Source organism: Apodemus sylvaticus, chromosome 23 (assembly GCF_947179515.1).
Source record: "Apodemus sylvaticus chromosome 23, mApoSyl1.1, whole genome shotgun sequence".
NCBI lineage: Eukaryota > Metazoa > Chordata > Mammalia > Rodentia > Muridae > Apodemus > Apodemus sylvaticus.
The window spans coordinates 47,663,682-47,684,070 of NC_067494.1; the positions used below are offsets into that span (position 1 = coordinate 47,663,682).

General features: G+C 48.6%; 1 protein-coding gene across 1 annotated transcript; it reads left to right on the forward strand.

The window, feature by feature from the left end:
- The first annotated feature begins 5,894 nt into the window (after positions 1–5,894).
- LOC127673748 (sperm motility kinase Y-like) lies at positions 5,895–8,335 on the forward strand. The gene is made up of 2 exons (XM_052169518.1): positions 5,895–5,997; positions 6,780–8,335. Exons 1-2 carry the CDS (start codon positions 5,895–5,897, stop codon positions 8,333–8,335), a joined length of 1,659 nt encoding a protein of 552 aa, XP_052025478.1.
- Positions 8,336–20,389: the final 12,054 nt, after the last annotated feature.

A 20,389-nucleotide genomic window follows, 5' to 3' on the forward strand; every position in this document is an offset into this window, starting at 1 on the left:
TTGGGGAAGGCCGATTATGTCTCCATTGCTGGCACTGCAAGCTGGTCAAAATCAATCTGGTGGTTCCTCCAAAAATGACAGATAGTTCTACATGAACACACAGCTATAGCACTTCTAGGTCTATACCCAAAATATACTCCAACTTATAACAAGGACACATGTTCCACTAATATTTATAATAGCCAGAAGCTGGAAACAACCCAGATGTCCCCCAACAGAAGAATGGATACACAAAATGAGGTACATTTACTCCTTGGAGTAATCTATTAAAAACAATGGCTTCATGAAATCCACAGGCAAATGGATGGAACTAGAAAATATCATCCTAACTGAGGTAACTCAGACACAAAAGATCAGACATGGTATGTACTCACTGATAAACAGACATTAGCCCAAAAGCTCACAATACCCAAAATACAACCCCAGACCATATGGAGCTTAGGAGGAAGGAAGACCAGGGTGTGGATGCTTCAGGACTTAAGTGAGGGGAGAACAGGTTGGTTGGAGGGGGAGACTTTGTAGCAAAAAAAGGAGGGGTATTTTATAAGGGGGCAATAACAGGTACTGCAGGGGACAGGAAAGAAGGACAGAGGAGCAGAAAATTGAATAAAAATATGTAGCAGTGGGGGATGAGGAACCGTGTATAACCACTGCCAGATTCCAGATGGCAGGGAAATAAAAGGCTCCCAGGACTCAGTAGGGATGGTTTTAGAAGAAACGTGCAGCAAAGGGGAGCTAGAACCCATAGAGGCCACATCCAATAGACAGGCATGGCCCCTCGTGGAGGGATGTGGCCACCCACCCAACTCGAGTTTTAAACCCAGAAATATTCCTGTCCAGAGAAAAGACAGGGACAAATATGGAGCAGAGACTGAAGGAAGGTCCACCCAGGGACTGCCCCACTTGGTGCTCCATCATTTCCGCAGCCACCAAATACAGACATTGTTGATGCTGTCAAGAGGTGCTTGCTGACAGGAACCTGTGTAGATGCTCCTTGAGAGTTTCATCCAGCAACAGACAAATGCTGATGTGGATGCTTGAGCTCAGAGATCCAGGAGGGAAGGTGGCAGGACAACTCTGGAGTGGCGGGGGATTTTAACCCCATAGCATTAACAATGTCAGAACAGACCACCCAGTGCTCCCACCATCGAAGGAGTGTGCAGGGAGGGATTCATGGCTCCAGATACACACAGCACAGAGGAGCCTTGTCTGTTATCAGTATCTCACTCTATACCGAGAATTCTGCATAATGTTTCCAAACACAGTTTAAATGCTTTTACATGTCTGTGCTCTCCAATCTGCCCTTATCTATGTAAACCAGTCACTTCAGCCACTTTGTTTTTTAAATAGTCTCTCTGGTCCCCAGCCTTCCAGTCTCAACCACACAGAAACCTATGCTCAGTTCTGGGGGCAGCCCAGATTACAGCGTGAATTCTTAGTTTGCCTTGAGTCTGTAGCTCACTGCTGTAAGCCCAACTCTGTCTAGTGGTGATGGAACTAGGTGAGAAGTACTAAGATTTGTCTCTCAAGGTGAGATAAATTGTTCCTGAGTTGTGTGCTAAGGCACAGTGATAGGGTGAAGCTTCTGTATAGCTAAGGTGGGCCTTGAAGCAGGCAGAGCTATTCTGTCCTCATGGAACTTAGAACTTGTTGCCAAAAATAATGCTTCTTCCTTCAAAGTACACTTATACAAACTGCAAAGATCCTAAACGCTGCCTGTGGCTCTCACCAGTTTTCCCCAGAGCATGCCCACAGATCTCCTTCTGTTGTGTCAGGAAGCCAAGCCTTGTCTTTAATGCGGCTGCCCATGCAGTCATCTGATCTCTCTGGACAAGAAGCTCTACCTGCTGCAAACTCACTGTTAAGAGGCACATCAGATCACCTTTTCTGGTTAAGATCACTTCTGTAGTGTCTTCATAACTGGTAGACAGAAGCCTTTAGCAGCTGACCATTAGCCTGTGTGGCCTGAGCTCCCATGCCCTCCACCTCTAAGTTGTGTCCAGTACAGCACTGAGCCCTGGCTGGTCACAGACCACTTTCACTGAAACCTCTGTCTTCTAAGCCCTCAGTCTGCTGTGTTCAACAGGAGCTTCCTGTCCCTGCAGTGCACACTTGTCCTCTCCAACGTTTGCATGGATCTGATTTTAGATCATGTAAGGTTCAGAATCTCTGCTTGGCAGTCATTACCACTCATGGTATTTATACTTTTGTTCACTTTGTTGATCTATGTGTTCTTATGTGTGCACTAAGAGGGCAACGTCGAGGATTATGTCATTACTGTTGTTCACATCTGTACTAAAATTGCTCACTCTGCAGATGTTCAGCAGAGATGAGGGAGGTGACAGGTCAGGACACCCTGATTGCAGAAGCAGCAGCTGTGAGGTCAGAGACACACCAAGTGGGAGTTGGAGGAAGGAACCTAAGACGCTTTGGGAGAAAACAGGTCCAACTCCCATAAGATCCTGAAAATAAGGCAGCCGGACTTGGTATCCATCCCGAGGGAGCTCAAGATCAGACTCACAACAGTGCCACCAAGACAACCCCAGGTCTCCTCGGTTCCCCATATCCCTGAGAGCTCAGAGGGACGGTTTCAAACTCCCTGGGCTCCCTTCACACTCACCAGCACTTGATGCTGAAGCGACCACAACCTCCTCCATTCTGAAAATCCCAGTAATAACGACTGGAGGGCGTGGCTAAATACTGGGATTATAGTTCACTGGCTGTTCATGCGCATGCTCTGTGCCTACCAACAGCCTCCTTTGCCAGCCTAGCTTAGTGGCTCCTGGAACATTGGGCCTTGCTCCTCCCTTCACAAGAACAACAGTGTCCCCATAGTGCTTGTACAACACAAGTCGCCTCACTGTGGCCTTGAATACACAGCTGAACTGGTGGCATCTCTTTCCCAGCGCGTTCCAGATCCTGCCTCATCATCCTCCCCAGGGCGGAAGCCTTTCCCCTCTCCCATTGACTGACTGTAATCAATGGATTAACGAGATAGAATACCTTTAAGTATAAAAGAAATTTGAGGAGAAAGGCTAAATTCAGAGAGGATTAGCACAAAGGCCGCCATTAGAGGAAGAAGGAAACCACGTGCTGCGAGTGATCAGATAAAGCCCAGCCCCAAGGCGGGCAGGGTCTCCATGGACCTTGCCAAGTACCAGGGTTACAGCGATTCCAGGCTCAGTCATCAAGGACTGGGAGGCACAATTCTCCATTCCCTCTTTTACCCTGACCTTTCCAGTGACCATGACACTATAGGCTTGGTGTGCCTGGCAGGGGCAGGGGATGGCCTGCTTTGTAAGCAGTAGTTGGCTTTGGCCAAGGGATTCAGAAGGGATTTGCAGAGAGAGATGCCATCTGAGGCTGGGCGTGGCTGACAAGGGGACTGTTGCAGCTTAAAAGTAGCAGCAGGAAGGTGTCCATGAGACTTCCTTGTGCTGGGGTACTTATCCTGACCTGCTGGGCTGTAGTCCTGCTCCTCATCATTGAAAACATTAAATTATTACTAACGATATTTTGAACTGCTTGCAGTCAGTCCCCTGGCACTGTAAGACCTGGGTTTAGAGCCTGGATCCACAAAGGACCAGCTATTCTTGTCTAAAATGGTTCTATGTGTCCCATCACACTTTCTTAGAAAACAATGACAACTCATTGTTTGAAAAGTGGAAAAGAATATTGAAAAATCCATTGGGTCCCAGACAGCACAGAGCACCTGGTCCCAGGGAGCACAGAGCACCTGGTCCTCACACATGCCTGGTCCACCTTCGGACCTCAGTGTCTAATGTGAGCCCTACACTCAGTATGGACTTGGTTTTGCATGGATCACGCCGACCTCGCTGGGGGAGAGGGTGTTTCCATGTGCGTCTTACCCCATCATGTGTCAGGTGTACATGTATACTCCTACACTTATGTCCTGTCAGAGGCCATCGTCTGGACAGGTGCCCACACCTGCACACTCCGTTTCCTACTCCCATCCCCCACCACCCAGTGATGCTGGGCTTACAGACTTTGCTGCTGCATCCATCTTTGATGTGGGTTCTGAGGATTCAAACTCAAGTCCACACCTTGGGAGGGAAGTGCTCTGCCTATTCCTGCAGCCCTGTCTCAGGTGTTTGATGAGAACCTAGAGCCTTTCTGAGGAAATATGAGAACAGTGTCTCCCCTGATGTCTCAGTTTGAAACACAGCTTTGTCTTAAAAGTTAAACTGCAGCATCAGCTTGAGGCTAATCAGTCAGAATCTAAGGAAAGGTGACACACAGGGTAGACATGATGGTTTTAAAGTAGGAGGTTCAGCAAACATTCAAACCAGAGACCTAAGGACACTAAATCATCTTTGATTTCTAAAAGCCTAGTGTCAGCCTTCACAGCCCACCTAAGCCAGAGCCTTGAAGTCCTTCCAACCATGAGGGCTCCTATTATGACCTCATGAGGAGAGATTGTGAGGCGCTCTAGCCAATAGATGATAAGCTGTGGCCAAGCCTGGATTTCTTTGAGTGCGTTGAGAGGAGTTGTGGAGTGGTGCCCTTTGCGAATTTATTGTATCTATTGACTGTGTGTGGTTGGATTGGTTTGTACGAGTGCTGTGTGGCTGTGTAGGTTACAGTGTGTGTAGAAGTGTGTGTTTACGGATTTGCTTGTGTGTGAGTGTGTGTATAATAGTTCCAGTGTGTGAGTCAGTGTATGTGGGAGTGTGTGAGTTTATAGGTGTGTTTCCAGGGAGTGTGTGTTTGGTGAGTGTGTGTGTGTGTGTGTGTGTGTGTGTGTGTGTGAGCAGGTATATATATATCTGTTTCTATGTAATTGTGTGTAGTATAATTCTGTGCTTGTGTAAGAGTTTGTATTCCTGTGTGCTTTTGTATGTAAGTTTGCTTTTCTGTATTTGTGTGTGTATTTGTGTGTGTGTGCTTTTGGGTCTGTGCCTGTATCTGTGTGTGTGTGTGTGTGTGTGTGTGTGTGTGTGTAAATTCACATTTCTGTATTTGTGTATTTGTGTGTGAGTGCGCTTTTGTGTTTGTGTCTTTGTCTGTATTTGTGTGTGTGTGTGTGTAAGTTCACTTTTTTGTACTTGTGTGTGTATTTTTGCCTGTGTGTGTGCTTTTTTGTTTGTGTCTGTGTCTGTGTCTGGGTCTGCATCTCCGTCTGTGTCTGTGATTGGTTCTGTGTCTGTGTCTGTCTGTGTGTGTGTCTGTGTTTGGTTCTGTGTCTGTCTGTGCTTGTGTCTGTGTCTGTCTCTGGTTCTGTGTCTGTATCTGTCTGTGTCTGTGTCTGCGTCTGCATCTGTGTCTGTGCACCTGCCTGTGCACATACCCCTTGGTCTCTTGCATCTGTATTGCTTGTACCTTGGTGCAAGAGAGTGTACCGGAGAGAAGTCAGCCCGGCTGCTGTACCTAAGGTAGGCCATCAACATTATTTTTGAGACAGACTTACTCAATGGCCTGAAACTGGCCAAGAATCTGGGGCCGGTTGACCAGAAGCTCTCAGGGATTTGATATGACCACCACATACTCTCAGGTTAAAGGCATATGTAGAGAGCTTGCTGTTTATTTATTGATTGACTTTGGAATGAGCTCAAGAGATAGATTAGACCACATATTTGTAAGGCCACTGGCTGTGTGTCTCCTTAGTGCTGCTCTTTTGATTTTTATTTATGCTTTATTTGGATGGCTACTTTGTTTTCCCTAGGATTTATTTTCTCACATGATATTTTATTGTTATGATTATTTCCTAATGCATTTCAGGCTGCTTCAGTCTATCTATTTTCAATATATTTTGGTTTCCTATTTTTGCATTATTATTGTGTAGTGATTTATTCACGGCATGTTGTCATTGGCTTATAATTAATACATATTTGCCTTTCAAGACACTTTGGCTTTTCCTGCAGGGAGAGCTTGAGATGTCTGTGGATGAGCCCACAGGATCTGTGAGCCTCTGTGGGAAGACATCTAGTGGTTCCTGGAGCAGCTGCAGCAGCCAGGACACATGGAACTACAGTGGAGGTGAGCTACAGGACCAGGGAGCAAACACCCTGACCTGGCCAATGCTAATCTGAATCCCTGGCCACAGGCTGCAATGGTCACTCAGGGCTACACTGAAGGCCACTCAAGGACAAAGAATGGGCCATCAAAACTGTGTGCGGTCTTGTTCTCAGAGTCTTGTGCTGGTAAAAAGCAGCTGGCCTTGGCCACTGAAGTTGAGTCCAGACTCTATGGCTTTTTGGCCTTGGTTGTAGGTTTAATAGTCTCTGATATTTTACTATCTTATTGTTTGTCATTGCTTAATTTTAAGTTTCAATATTTTGCTCAGGGGAGGTGTGGTTTCATTGGGAAAGACTACGTCCTAAAACGAAATGGAATATTCACTGAAGTGCTGGGAATTTATATTTGTTTTGTCTTTTACTAATGCTTTCGCCTCTCATTTTTTCATATGATTTTTTGCTTCAATCTACATCCAATCATAGTATTAATCAACTGTAACCCTCCCAATCACCCTGTTTTATGACTATGTTTTTTAGTTTCATCATCTGTATTTGGAATGTGTGTACTCTTGGGTTTCTAGTTTGGGGTGCGTTATTTGGTTAGGTTTTACTTACATTTTTTTACTTTATCTTTTCCCCCATATATTTTTCATAATATTCATTCTATTTTTCTAGCCTTTACTTACCTTTATGTCAAGCACATTTTCTTTGTTTATTTTTAGGTAGCATGTGTACTAATTTTGGTTTCTGTTTTCCTACATCTTTTTCATTACATTGATTCTATTTTTTTTATGTTATTTTTAGGTAGCATCAGTAGTGATTCAATACCTACACATAGTGAGGAGGAGTTACCACCATTCAGCTTCGAGCCCCATATCTCTGAGGAGGAAGACTTCCACTCCCAATACAAAGTCTTGAGGACCATCGGGCAAGGGAGTAACGCCAAGGTCCTCCTGGCCCAACACCGGCTCACAGGCACACCTGTGGCCATCAAAGTTCTTGAAAAGGGCAAGCAGTGGTTCCAGTCAGCCATGATGGAGGCCAATATAATGAGAACACTCAACCATCCCAACATCATCTCACTTCTACAAGTGATTGAGACCACAAAAAGCATATACCTGGTAATGGAATTTGTTGAAGGACAACAACTCTACCAATACATCAAAAATTCTGGCCACATAGAGGAGGACGAGGCCCGGAAAATATTTAAACAAGTAATATCTGCCGTGAGCTACTGCCATGAACATGGTATCGTGCACAGGGACCTGAAACCTGATAACATCCTGATCGATAACAATGGAAAAATCAAAATAATCGACTTTGGCCTTAGTACCAAAGTCAAACCTGGTCAAATGCTCAGTCAGCACTGTGGTTCCTACTCTTTTGGTGCCCCAGAATTCTTCCTCGGTAAAAGATACGATGGCACCAAAAGCGACTCGTGGACCTTAGGTGTGGTCCTCTATTTCATGATTGTCGGGAAGGTGCCTTTTGATTCTGTGATCATCCACGAACTGCAAAGACAAGTTGTGGCAGGAGTATATCCTGCCCCCTGTGGGGTCTCACAAGAACTAGAGGACTTGCTTAGTCTATTACTGACCATCCACCCTACATATAGACCCACACCCATGGAGGTGATGCTGCACCCCTGGTTTAAAGGGGACTGGAAGATGTTCCCAAATCCCTGTAAGGATCTAATCCCTGCCAGGGCAGACCCTACCATTGTCCAAGCCATGGAATATCTTGGCTTCCGAGCTCAAGACATTCTCGAGTCACTACGTAAACAGAAATATAACCAAGCCATGGCTTGCTATACTTTACTAAAAGGACAGGCTCTCCAGAGACATGTCTACTCAACAGTGACTCAGACAGTGAGTCCAGTGGCAGCCCCATTCCCGACCATTGAGGCTGCTGCTGCTTTTACTTTAGGAATGAAGACAAGCAGAAGTGCTCCTATACTTGGCCCACTGGTCTCACCATCCTACACTGGTCAAGAGTCTACCTATGGCCAGAAGGCTAGGCAAAGAGCAGGAAGAACATCCACTGGGCCTGGTTTTCTTCACTTGCGGCCACTCCAGTGGAAACCCACAGAGGACCAACAACATATATTTGCCATGAGTGTCCCCTGTATTAACACAACAACCAGAATCACTGAAAACAGCAGCAATTCGATCCCAGAAGGCAATCCCCTCTCCCACAGTGCCTCAGAGAACAAGCCCATCCCCAGCAGGGCCATGGCCCAGCCCCGAGGCTTCAGGGGATGGGCCAAGAGGATACGAAATGCCATGAGGAGACTCTGTTGCTGCTTTACAGGAGGAAATCAATCTCGCCGCAGGCAGCACAGAGTCTCCCCCCAGAAATGAGGCCCATGGAGAAAATCCAGAGAAAAAGAAGCAGGCAGGGCCCAGGTACCTTTGAGCTTTGTCCTACCCACTTTACTCTGTGCTGGTCCCTCCTCTGTCTTCATTTTCATTTTCATTTTGCCCACAATTCTTACCTTCTCATCTTCTCGAAGTACTTTAGAATTCATCAACCCCAAGCCTTCTCCCTATTCTGGGTTTCTCCTCTTGCCAGCATGGACTCAATATCAATGATTTTTAATCCACACAACAGAATTGTTTTGCTGACCCCATTCCTTCTCCTGGAGTCCATCTTCCCTAAAGACAATAGTTCCCACAGGGTAAGGACTAGATGCATATGGGCTCAAGGACTCTTTCAGGGGCTACAGGCCCTAGCAATGTGCCAATCAATCACAAGAGCTTAAGAACAGATTCTTACATTTTCAAAAGTGACATCACATTCCAGTAAGCCTCAAATCTAATAACCAGCAATGTCATTGAATAAGTACAATAGCATAGTTCACTGATTATTGATAATGTTCCATGCATTCATAGTTTTTGCATACTGATTATCCTTTTGCTCCTAAGAAACACCTAGTAATACATAGATTAAAAAAAATTTCTAAGTGATTTCTTTCCAAGATCTTGACTACAAAGTAGAAAAAAAGACATAAAATATTAATGCATGTCAAAGTCCCACATGTTATTCTAAGAATTCTACCTCATTATTTCTTTTATGTCTAATAAATTACCTTGTCTCTTTCACAGTGTCATCAGGGAATTATGTCCTGAGTATGAACAGGTGGTGATTTCAAACACATGGCCCAGGAACAGACACAATGGGAGAAGCACAACAGTAACTGTAACAGCAGCAGCAGGTCAAGAGGAAGACAGAAGAGGAAGAAGAAGGAGGAGAAGGAGGAGGAGAAGGAGAAGGAGAAGGAGAAGGAGAAGGAGAAGGAGACGGAGGAGGAGGAGGAGGAGGAGGAGGAGGAGGAGGGGGAGAAGGAGGAGGAGAAGGAGGAGAAGGAGAAGGAGAAGGAGGAGGAGGAGGAAGAGGAGAAGGAGAAGAAGAAGAAGAAGAGGAAGAAGAAGAAGAAGAAGAAGAAGAAGAAGAAGAAGAAGAAGAAGAAGAAGAAGAAGAAGAAGAAGAAGAAGAAGAAGAAGAAAAGGAAGGAAGGAAAAAGAAAGAAAGAAAGAAAGAAAGAAAGAAAGAAAGAAAGAAAGAAAGAAAGAAAGAAAGAAAGAAGAAAGAAACAAAGAAAGAAAGAAAGAAAGAAAAAGAAAGAAAGAAAAAGAAAGAAAGAGAAGAAATTAACCAACTTATTTCTGTGTCACTATTAGAATTGCTATCTGCCTATTTCTGGAACCAATAGCACACTGAGAACCAATTATAAAAAATGATTTAACTGAATATTAATATTTACAGAAGAGTTATCAGTATTCTTGAGGGTTCATGTCTAAGAGACAGAGCTAGGTGGCAGAGACAACAGGAAGTGGTATGTTCTGAATGAGGAACATTTTCCCAAAGCTGATAATGTAATAGGTCTGAAGGAGCATTCGGGAGCATTCCCAGAAGGAACGGTTTGGGGGGGGGGGGGAAGAGAGGAAGTTTCTGGACAGTGAGGAAGCATGATTATGTGGAAATTCCTAGAGATATATCAGCAGGGAAAATCAGTAGGCTGGTGGATATGGTTCCCTGAACTGGTCAGGTGGCTATACTAAAAGATCTGAGAGAGGTTCTCAGGAGGGATTCACTGTTTTTGCCTAGCTGATGACATAGCATAGGTAGACTGACTAGGAGACAAGTCTGTGGCCCTGTGCCTGAGACTTCCATGTTTCCTATTCAGGAGATCTCTCAAATAATACCAATTGCCACCCACCCACCCACCCCGCCACCGTGATCTCAGCTGCTAGAGGGCTCTATCCACAGGGACAGCCCTTGTGTTGGTATAGGCGCCTGACTTCATCCATGTGTCACTAAGGTCCCTGTGATATGAGATGCCATGTGTATGAACAGACCAGGGAGTAGCCACCAAGAGAGCTCAGAGGCCTGTGGACCAGAACGCCAGGCCTAGGATGGATGAGGGTGCAGTGCTGCTGACATAGGCGAGTCACTCATCCAGAACCTCTGCCCTGCTGCCTTTCACTGGCAAGAAAGCCTGTCACCTGTACTACTGCCACCTGAAGGAACAGATACTGAGTTCCAGGTTTCTGCACATAGAGAAGGCCTGCTTTCTCCTGGCTGCCAGTGGGTTACAGGATGACCTGGGCCACCAAAAGGACTTAGTCCTTATGAGCAGGTACTTCGTGCTACATGCCTATTCCCAAAAGAACAGGAAAATATGTCACCCTCCCTGTGTGTGTGTCACCCTTCCTGTGTGTCTGTCACCCTCCTTGTGTGTTCTTTTTTTCTGGAAGTGGGGGTGTCTGATATCTGTTCACCATGAATGACAGAAGGACATATAACTGGGGATGGAAAAGGGCACAGAGACAGAAAAACTCACATCCAAGTGTGCTTACCAGCCCCCAACACAAATACTGCAAAGGCTGTCACTGTGGTGTAGGAATGAGGGCCAGAGTGGGCCATGCGTTTGGCTCCTGCATAAGCCCTGAGAGCTTGACACCTCTGAGTACCTTGGCCTGCTCAGCTGCAGAGTGTTATCCACCCAGCCTCTGTAAACAGGAACAAACCCAGCTACCTTATGCTCTCTGTGCCTCTGTTTCCTCACCTGTATCCTGGAAAGGGAGATGGTGAGTGACAGGTTATTCTCCTTGCAGAAGCCTAGCTGACTGCCATGGAGAGCAAATGGCTCTGGGGACTGCAGGACCCGCCAGTGTTCTCCCTAACTGGTCCACAACTCATGCTCCTTACTGTCCTCTGTGCCTTGGGCCTCACATGTCTGCCTGCACAGCTCTCTCCAGTGCCACATGGAGCCCAGGCAGCTTTTCTCAAAGCTTCCCTCAGTCCACACTCACACAGTGCCCCACTGGCAAGTTTTCCCAAGAACACGGGCTGTGGGGCTGAAATGAGCTCCACAGACCTTGAAGGAGGGCTGCTTCTGTGGTCCTGTGTGCACCTGCATGACATGAGAGGGGAGCAGAACCAAAAATATTAAGGAACCACATCCTCACCTTTGGGTCTGATGCTAAGGCAGAAGGCCTAACTCACTCAGTTGGACATTGGCTGTAGCTACAGAGTTGGTTCTGACTGCAAATGTCAGTGGAGGGGAAGTCAGCACAGAGATAGGGCAGCGTGGGGTCACAGCTAGCTGGTGGCTCTGTACTCAGATTATCAACATGGGACATGTGAACTCCATCCTACGGCATGTGCCTGCCATCCACCATGAGCAGCAGGGTCTGACTCCACATGAGGCAGTGTTATGCTTCATAAGGGATGCCTGCCATCTTGAGGATATTCTGTTCACTTCCTCAGGATATACAAGACTGACCCTGAGGTGTGGGATCAAAGGTTCCCAGGACAACAGTGCTTCTAAGCCACCTGGTTGACAGCATGACTTAGAATGCAGTTAGTGTAGGCAGGGCAGTCCTTAGGGCCTGCATGGCCTGTGGTGAGCTGGTGGCTGTCCTGAGGTGGCATACTGAGTTTCTCTGGTGTCTGAGTTCTGGTAAACCTTTGCCCAGCCTCTGCTGTAACTGGTTTGGTCTGACATTGATTGGAAGATCATGGTTGGCCTATCTGGCGGTCCCATATTCAATGCCTGCATACTGCACGGCCTCTGCTCCCAGTTCGCAGCCTTCCACAGCCTTCCACTAAGCGTGCAACTTTGGTCTAAGGGGTTCACAGAACACAAACACCTATAGAAGCATACCACATACACGTGTGCCCTGGGCATATGTAGGGGAACGAGAGGCCAGGACAGAGCTCTTGGTTTGTGGGCCCTCTAGCCTGTTAGAAAGACCTCCTTCCACTTGCCCAGAGACACAGCCTAAACATCTGTCCTGTGTTCTAGGTAAAGGAGGAGGACCACCCTACTGTTTTCCTGCGTCTCACTCTGAATGGAGTGATCATCTATCAGGTGAGGACCCCTCCTCTTTCTCTCCTGTCTCCTGCTACCCCAGATCCTACCTCACGCTCTCATTTCCGCATCCCACATAACCTCTGTCTTTCAGGAGGAAGACTACACTCCACAGTTGCTCTGTGACTTCCCCAGGATACATATTTAAAGGTAACAGTTCTGGTGGGTGTCTGAAGGGTAAATCCATCCATAAATCTCAGCAGTCCTCAGAACCTGGGACTCAACAACTTCATTCTCATTTTTCTTTCTCCAAAATATCACTCATCCTTGTGATCCTCACAGCCATGTCTGGGATGAGCTCTCCAAGAGATGTATAGCTCTGGCTGCCACCAATTACCAATTTTCCACTCAGCAACAAAGGGGAAATTAGAGATACACCAGTTAGCCTCTGTCCCTCCTTCCTTATTCCCAAAGCCATGACAGTGAGGAATGCAGGAGAGCAGGCAGGCCAAGCACTGATTAGGGTTCACTGAAAATCCTGCAAGCAAGACTTGTATACATAGGGGGGCTGCCCCAGGTTTGGTCTGCATTCTTAAGGCTGCAGAGAGATGGTACTCACAGGACCCTGAGACTGTTTCCACAGGGACATGAGCTCTCCAAATGAAGGATGGGGGAGGGCCCAGTTGTGGCTTATGGCTGGCGATAAGGTATTTCTCTGCTGCTGCTGCTGCTGCTGCTGCTGCTGCTGCTGCTGCTGCTGCTGCTGCTGTAACCATTTTCTAAACTGCAAAGTCACATTGTTTGTCCTGTCTGTCCAGGGGAAGAAGCTGGGAATACAGGGAGAAGGACTGCTGGCAACACAGAAGCTGCTGTTCTAAACGGGCCATGCCTGGCGCTCCCATTACCTGCTGCAACAGCTTAGTAGCACCCACCAGCTCCACCTCAGCTTGCAGCCTGTGCTGCAGGGGCTACAGCAGCTGGAGGAGGCAGAGAGTGGGTATTAGATCCACCTGGGTCTGGGCACCTACCTGATGGCCACGCACCCTCTCTATGATCTGACGATGTAGCACATCAACCCTTGAGACCTGCTCCTGGGGTTGGCTGGCTGGGCTGGCTGGGCGTCCAGACCACACCTTCCTTACAAGTCATCATTACTGGTGGTCATCAGCTCCTGTTCCTCCCTCTGAGGGTTGGGATGAAAGGTGGGAGTGACCTTTCCATCCCTCCAAGATGCATATGATTCTACAGTGTCATTTTCCTTACATCCTTAGCACTGCAAACAGACAAAGAAGCAAGTTTGTCTGCAAGGGGATAGCGTTAACGCTGCCTAAAGACTCATTGTTCTCTCAACTTTTCAAAGACCCCACTGAGAAAGGACCTGACTTGCCGCACACTGAAACCACAGTGCACAAGCAGGAGTGTGTGCCTCTGTCTGTGTATTTGCATGCATGTATTACTGTACATGTATGTAGGGGGATGTGGACTGTGTGTATGCCTCTGTGTGTCTGTACATGGGTATACATGAATGTGTGTATGAATGTTTGTGTGCCTATCTTTGTGTGTGTCTGTGTGTGTGTGTGTGTTTGAAAGAGAGAGAGATGAGGTTGCCTGAATGTATTTGTGAAGCATAAGCAAGTAGAACTCTGTACCCATGTTGTAAGGCAGGCTCTCAGGGATGCCGGGTGCATATTGCACAACTGTACATGCTCAGAAGGAACTGATGGGTTCTGTTTTCACCTGGTCCTCTCCTGGGTGATAGAGCACCAGGGCTGCTCAGGATGGCTCTGTAGCTAAGAGACAAGGTGTCACAGCCTGAAGAACCATCCCAAGGGGATGATAGGAGGCTGCTGGGGACAAAGTCTGTTCCCAGCTGTCATGGGAACGCAGAGCTCATTCCACAAGGGTGGACTTTTGCTCCATGCGCACAGGTGCAGATGCATCTCTCGGTTGGCAGGACTCTGACCATCACCAGTTAAGGAGTGCAGGGTACTTCACGTTCCTTCCTCAGTAGGTCTTGTGTTGCTTTCCCCTCAGAGAAGAAGAGCTACTGGGAATGCTACATCAGTGACCTGCTGGAGCTGGAATCCTGCAGCAGAACCTCCCTGGGCAAGGAGGACAAGAAGAGAAGCAGACAACATCTCCTCCATTGCCTCTCACTGTTTTCCTAAAGCCCTGGCAGCTCCCACACAGGGTGCATCAAGTCTAACTCCCAGCAGGGAGAGCATGAGATGTCTGTGGATGAGCCCACAGGATCTGTGAGCCTCTGTGGGAAGACATCTAGTGGTTCCTGGAGCAGCTGCAGCAGCCAGGACACATGGAACTACAGTGGAGGTGAGCTACAGGACCAGGGAGCAAAGACCCTGACCTGGCCAATGCTAATCTGAATCCCTGGCCACAGGCTGCAATGGTCACTCAGGGCTACACTGAAGGAAACTCAAGGACAAACAATGGGCCATTAATACTGTGTGTGGCCTTGTTCTCGGAGTCTTATCTAAGTAAAGAGCAGCTGGCCTTGGCCAATGAAGTTGAGTCCAGATCCTATGGGCTATTACACAACCGACTGGCAGGAGTAAGAAATGACATGAGGGAGCCGCTGGCCCCAGTAGAGATGGGCACGGAGGAGGCACAATTGCTGGGTCTGTGGGTGGTTGGGGAGAGCTCAGCTTTCAGAAACAGGCAATCTCGCCTCTCCTGACGCTGACTGGAGCCACTCTGCAGAGCAGATGGCATCACTTGTGAGGGAGGCTCATGTGGGACCCTGTGCTCCGGTGGATGTCACAGAGAGCGCCTGTCTTTTCTTCTCACAGTTCAGAACAGAAGCTGTCCTCATCTCAGACAGTCCTATTTGCTTTGTACTTCAGAGTTACAGCAGGAAAGAGCCCAGGACAGGACATCCCACAGCAGTGTATGGCCAGTGCTCCCACAGTAGTGTATGGGCAGTGCTCCCACAGCAGTGTATGGGCAGTGTTCCACAGCAGTGGATGGGCAGTTCTCCCACAGCAGTGTATGGGCAGTGCTCCCACAGCAGTGGATGGGCAGTGTTCCCACAGCAGTGTAGGGGCAGTGTTCCCACAGCAATGTGTGGGCAGTGCTCCCACAGCAGTGTATGGGCAGTGCTCCCCCAGCAGTGTATGGGCAGTGCTCCCACAGCAGTGGTTGGGCAGTGCTCCCACAGCAGTGGATGGGCAGTGCTCCCACAGCAGTGGATGGACAGTGCTACCACAGCAGTGGATGGGCAGTGTTCCCACAGCAGTGGATGGGCAGTGCTCCCACAGCAGTGGATGGGCAGTGCTCCCACAGCAGTGGATGGGCAGTGCTCCTGCCTTGGTCCCGCTTACTCGTCCCTTCTTCACCCTCCATATCCTCCTCCACCTCTTTTCAGCAGCCACCCAGAGACCTTCGCAGGACTGTGGGTCCTGCTACTCAGGATGTAGAGACAGAGGTCACATACCAGGTAATGTCTCGTACAGCTCTTTTGGCTCCAGCACCCTGACCACCTAAGATTCCCAAATTGGGTCCTCAAGGTCCTAGGGAATCCTCTGCAGGCATCCCTGGAGGTGCAGCCAGATTTTGGGAGCACTTGGTTTAGCAGTGGTTCTCTGCTTCAGGCTCAGAGCCTGACTGAGAGGGCTTGCTGAGGGGCACAGCAGGGACAGAACAGCGTGCAGCCCTCCAGTGGTGAACATGCAGAACTGCAGGACATTATTTCAACCTTTCTTTACCTCTACCTTGTTCTAAATGGCTGCAAAACAAGTCCTAGGGACCTAAGAAACTTGAGTTTCTATCACTATAGGACACCAAAGAGACTAAAGCAGGGGCCCTGTGAAACCTATTCAGAGGACAGTGAGGGCTCTGTGTTCCTGGACTGGCATGAAGGCTGATTGACCACTAGGCTTGATGTTGGACTCACAGAGAATTAGGAACAGATAGAGACTGGGAGGAGGGAGCATGAGAGGCAGTCCCAGCACAGTCCAGGCAGAGTGGAGCCAGCTCATTTAATACAGGAGCATGTGCCCTCCCAAAGGCTCTCAGCTCAAGGCAATACCCACAAGAACTGACCAAATAGCAAGCCCCCTGCATGGCTCTCCTACCTGCAGAATGGGTAGGGCCCTCAGGACAGATCCTACAGTCCCTCATAGCTGAAAAGCGTAAGATGAGCATCACTGTAGTGTGGAGGCTGCTCTCAGTTGAGGGGACCCACACAGTCTGTGGACAAGTTTGCTTAAGTAAAAGGTGGCCGTCCTTGAACTCTCAGATGCGTCCAGGGTAGACTGTGGTGACCACATCCAGAGCCATTCCTCAAAGACATAAGTGCAAAAGGGACAACAATGGAGGGAAGCCTGGGCAGGCCAGCATCCCCGGTGCCAGTATGGACTGAAAGGTGGCATATGGCATGGAATGGAGGATCGCAAGGAATTCTCGCATGCACTGGAGCCACACAAGTGCCCACAACCCAGCCTGGGAGAACACAAACATATCAGGGATTATCAGGGATCCTAAACCTGGGAGGGATACAGAGCTGGTGCATGCTGGGATGGTCGGAGGAAACAGCATGAGGAAACCGGGGGGAAGTGTGTCCTGAGAGCTAAGACAGAGCACACCAACAGGATGGCCTGTCAGGCCCAGGATAGATCGGCTATGACAGAATTAGGATGGTCTGGGTAGAGCTGGAGTCCTGGGATTGTAGAAACACCAAAATCACCAACAGTCAGGGAAAGAACTAACATCGCACTGTTGTATCTCTCTGCAGGTTGGGGAGGCAGAGGCAAACCACACAGGTGACCAGTGTGTTCTTAGCATGGAAAAAGCATGTGGGCTCACTCATGCAGACAGCTCATGACTAGGTCACACAGCGACACTGATGAGCTGCTGGTTCCTCCTCTCATGGCAAGAAGTTCCTAAGCGGCCTCTCCCTGTGATGACTTCATGACGAACCACACCTGCAGGACACTGTGGAGTAGGCAAGAGCCATACAGCATCCCTGTCTGTGCCGGCCAGCCTTGAAGGTGACGTGGTAGCATTCCAGCACCTCCAGCCTTGGGCCAGGTCTGGGCAAGGCAGTTCTTGGCCCTCAAGCCTTCTGCCCCCCATATCAGTCTCTTTGGCCTGCCCAGTTGTAGGAGATGGGGAGCCTGCTCCAACATTAGCCAAGGGCATGGGGAAGGCCCTATTCTTCCTGTCTCTGGTTCTAAGCTCCTGGGATTCTCACAAACATGAGTGTCTGAGTGAAACAAGAGTCAATGTTAACCTGAAGCAGCTTGAACCTGTCTTATCTTCCAGAGAAGGTGCCATGATGGGATTGGACCTTAGAGGGAGCCCTATGACTGTAAAGCAAGCCTAGGCTCCAAGGACCCAGAGCAGGCTACTGCAGGTTTTCCTAGATCACAAGTCTGTGGCTCCTCTTCCCATGTCTTGCTTATAAGTACTGTAACCAACACAAAGGCCTCCCTTGCAGTTTGTCTCAATTCCACCCAAGACCCTGCCACTGGCTATGCAAACAAGAGACCCCTGGATGCAATGGGAGAGAACCCCTACTCTACTCCTCAGGCTGTGAAGACTGCTTCCACCTGGCATGACAGTGTTGCCTGTGCAGTGGTTTGGGATATTTTGGGTCTGCTCTCCTTACCTTATCCAAAGAAATCCAAGGGGCATTAAGCAGGTGCAGTTCATGGGCTCTCGGAAGGTATAGGGTGGGGCATCTACCCATGAGCCCTCAGCACTCCTTTACTGCCCAATGCCCAAAGAAGTACTTGAATTCCCTTTACTTGGACAAGAGGAGATATATATCACTGCTGGTCACAGGTACTTGGTAGTTGTTCCCAACAGTGGACCCATTCCTGTAAGGGCCACATCTTGACACCACATCATTTGCCAGAATGGAGCTCAAGTCTGGATGGATGGGTGGGGCAGCACCTCCTCACTAGGCCTTCTTCTGTGCATCCTGAGCTCGTCAGAGTAGGTGGAGTGGGGACAGTCAGCCAGGATATCAGCTGTTGCAAGGACACACACACGGTTACGGGCAGATGCGAAGGCTCTATACCCTGCACAGTTTGATATAGAACAGACTGGCCACTGGAGGAGGAGGAGGAGGGCCCCCACAGCTGACACAGGCTGTAATCCTAAAAGAACAGTGTTCCCCATTGCTACAAAATGAGGATATCTAGCCCTGACTGAGAGGTAGAACATTAGGTATAATATATTCCATTAGAAAACCGTTAAGAACAAACACCCTACTGTTAAGTGGAGTCTATGCCAACTGTGAGTGCCCAGCATGGGGAAGGGCTTGTGTCAGAACATTTCTCCTACCCCAACATACACCAGCACACATGCAGGTGTGTACCGAGACACAAACATACATGTGAGCACACATACAAACACACACACATACACACCATACATAAACACACACATTTGCACATATGAAAGTAGACAGTGATTCTTTTTTCTTAAGTGTAGTTGTCTTTATTAGATATTTTCTTCCTTTACTTTTCAAATGTTACCCCTCTCCTGGTTTCCCCTCCAAAAAATCCCTAATCCATCCCCCCTCACCCTGCTCACCAATCCACCCACTCCACCTTTCTTGTCGTGGCATTCACCTAGACTGAGGTATTGAGCCTTCTCAGGACCAAGGTCCCATCCTCCCTTGGATGTCCAACAAGGCTATCCTCTGCTACATATGCAGCTGTAGCCATGGGACCTTCCGTGTGTACTCTCTGGTGGGTGGTTTAGACCCTGGGAGCTCTGGGATACTGGTTGGTTCATATTGTTGACCCTCCTGTTTGGCTGCAGTCCCCTTCAGCTCTTCGGGTCCTTTCTCAAGACAGTGATTCTTATGTTGGAAGGCTACCCTGGGGATGTGTGTAGCCTGCTTCACTGTACCTTCCTCTCACTACCTTTGTTCCTGAAGAGTGGGACAGAGGGTAGAGGGCAGTCCATGCCATCACAAGGGTTTCTATCCCTAAACCTAACATAAGGTCACACACTACTCCTCCTTGTCCTTGCCTGGACTCAAACATGTCACCTGGTCCTGGGCTTCACAAGTTCTCCCAAGGAAGAAAGCAGACCATGTCCCCATTTTGACATGGCTGTCCATACTGCTGGCTCCCAGCAGGAGTCAAGTGTGGACAGGAACGTGGTGGGGACTAGGTCCTTGCCTGTGGCAGTGACTTCATCATCACAGGGCTCTTGGGGGACTAAGGCACTCCAGACAGAGCTGAGTAAGTGCTGGGTAATATGGCTAAGTATGCCTGTGAAGATCAGACCTCCGAGCATGGCCACAGTACATCCATCTCTGGGCCTGGATATGCCTGTCTATCCTTCCCAACAGAGCCTGGCCTGCTGTTAGAGCTAATCATCATCTTTGGGAATAGAGCAGTTAGAACCCAACTGGGTCTTCTGGACTCTGGTAGCAAGCAGGAGCCTACTGCTAAGGCCCTTTGGCCCAGGGATTGTGGTTTCCATGCTCCCAGGAGCAGCAGAGGCCAGCTCAGCTCATCCTTAGTGTGTGTGCAGCAGCTAGGGGTACATGGAGGTCAGGACCTGTGCCCTGTGTCTTCATAGACAAGGAGCCAAGACCATTGGCTGACCCTGAGAAGCCACCTGGGTCCCATAAAGATTCTATTTCTGTCCTTCCTCTGGGCCTGTGTTGACACATGGGGAACTATGCCAAGTTTCTCTGGCTGCCAGGCTGTGCAGAGCTGCAGACTGTGGTCATGGTCCTTAGGGAATGAAGAGGACAGTTAGAGACCAGGTTTTCCCCATGCCTATGTCCAAGCAGGTGCAGGGTGCCTAGGTATGGGCATAAGGAGGGGCCAAGGCAGAGTCCCAGTGTCTCCTCCTTATATTCCTCTATGAGACTGTGGTCTAAAGTCAACACTCAAAATTCCTGTGGTCCCTGAATAGATGCTGGAAGTCTGGTAACAGTTCTCTCATGCAGAGTGGCCTGCTCGCTCTATGGCATGATCAACCTGAACACACACCTGTGTGTCTAGCAAAGAGACACGTCCTGGGAGCACACATAGTCATGAACTATTTCTTCAGGACTAACTGAAACTAGAGCCCAAAATCCTTCTACTGGTACTCAGTGGGGGATGAGGAC

Bases quoted from the DNA above. Each gene is read 5' to 3' on its own strand.
- LOC127673748 (XM_052169518.1), top strand. From the start codon at position 5,895: ATGTCTGTGGATGAGCCCACAGGATCTGTGAGCCTCTGTGGGAAGACA. The intron at 5,998-6,779 runs GTGAGCTACAGG...TGTTATTTTTAG, and splicing joins CACATGGAACTACAGTGGAG to GTAGCATCAGTAGTGATTCA.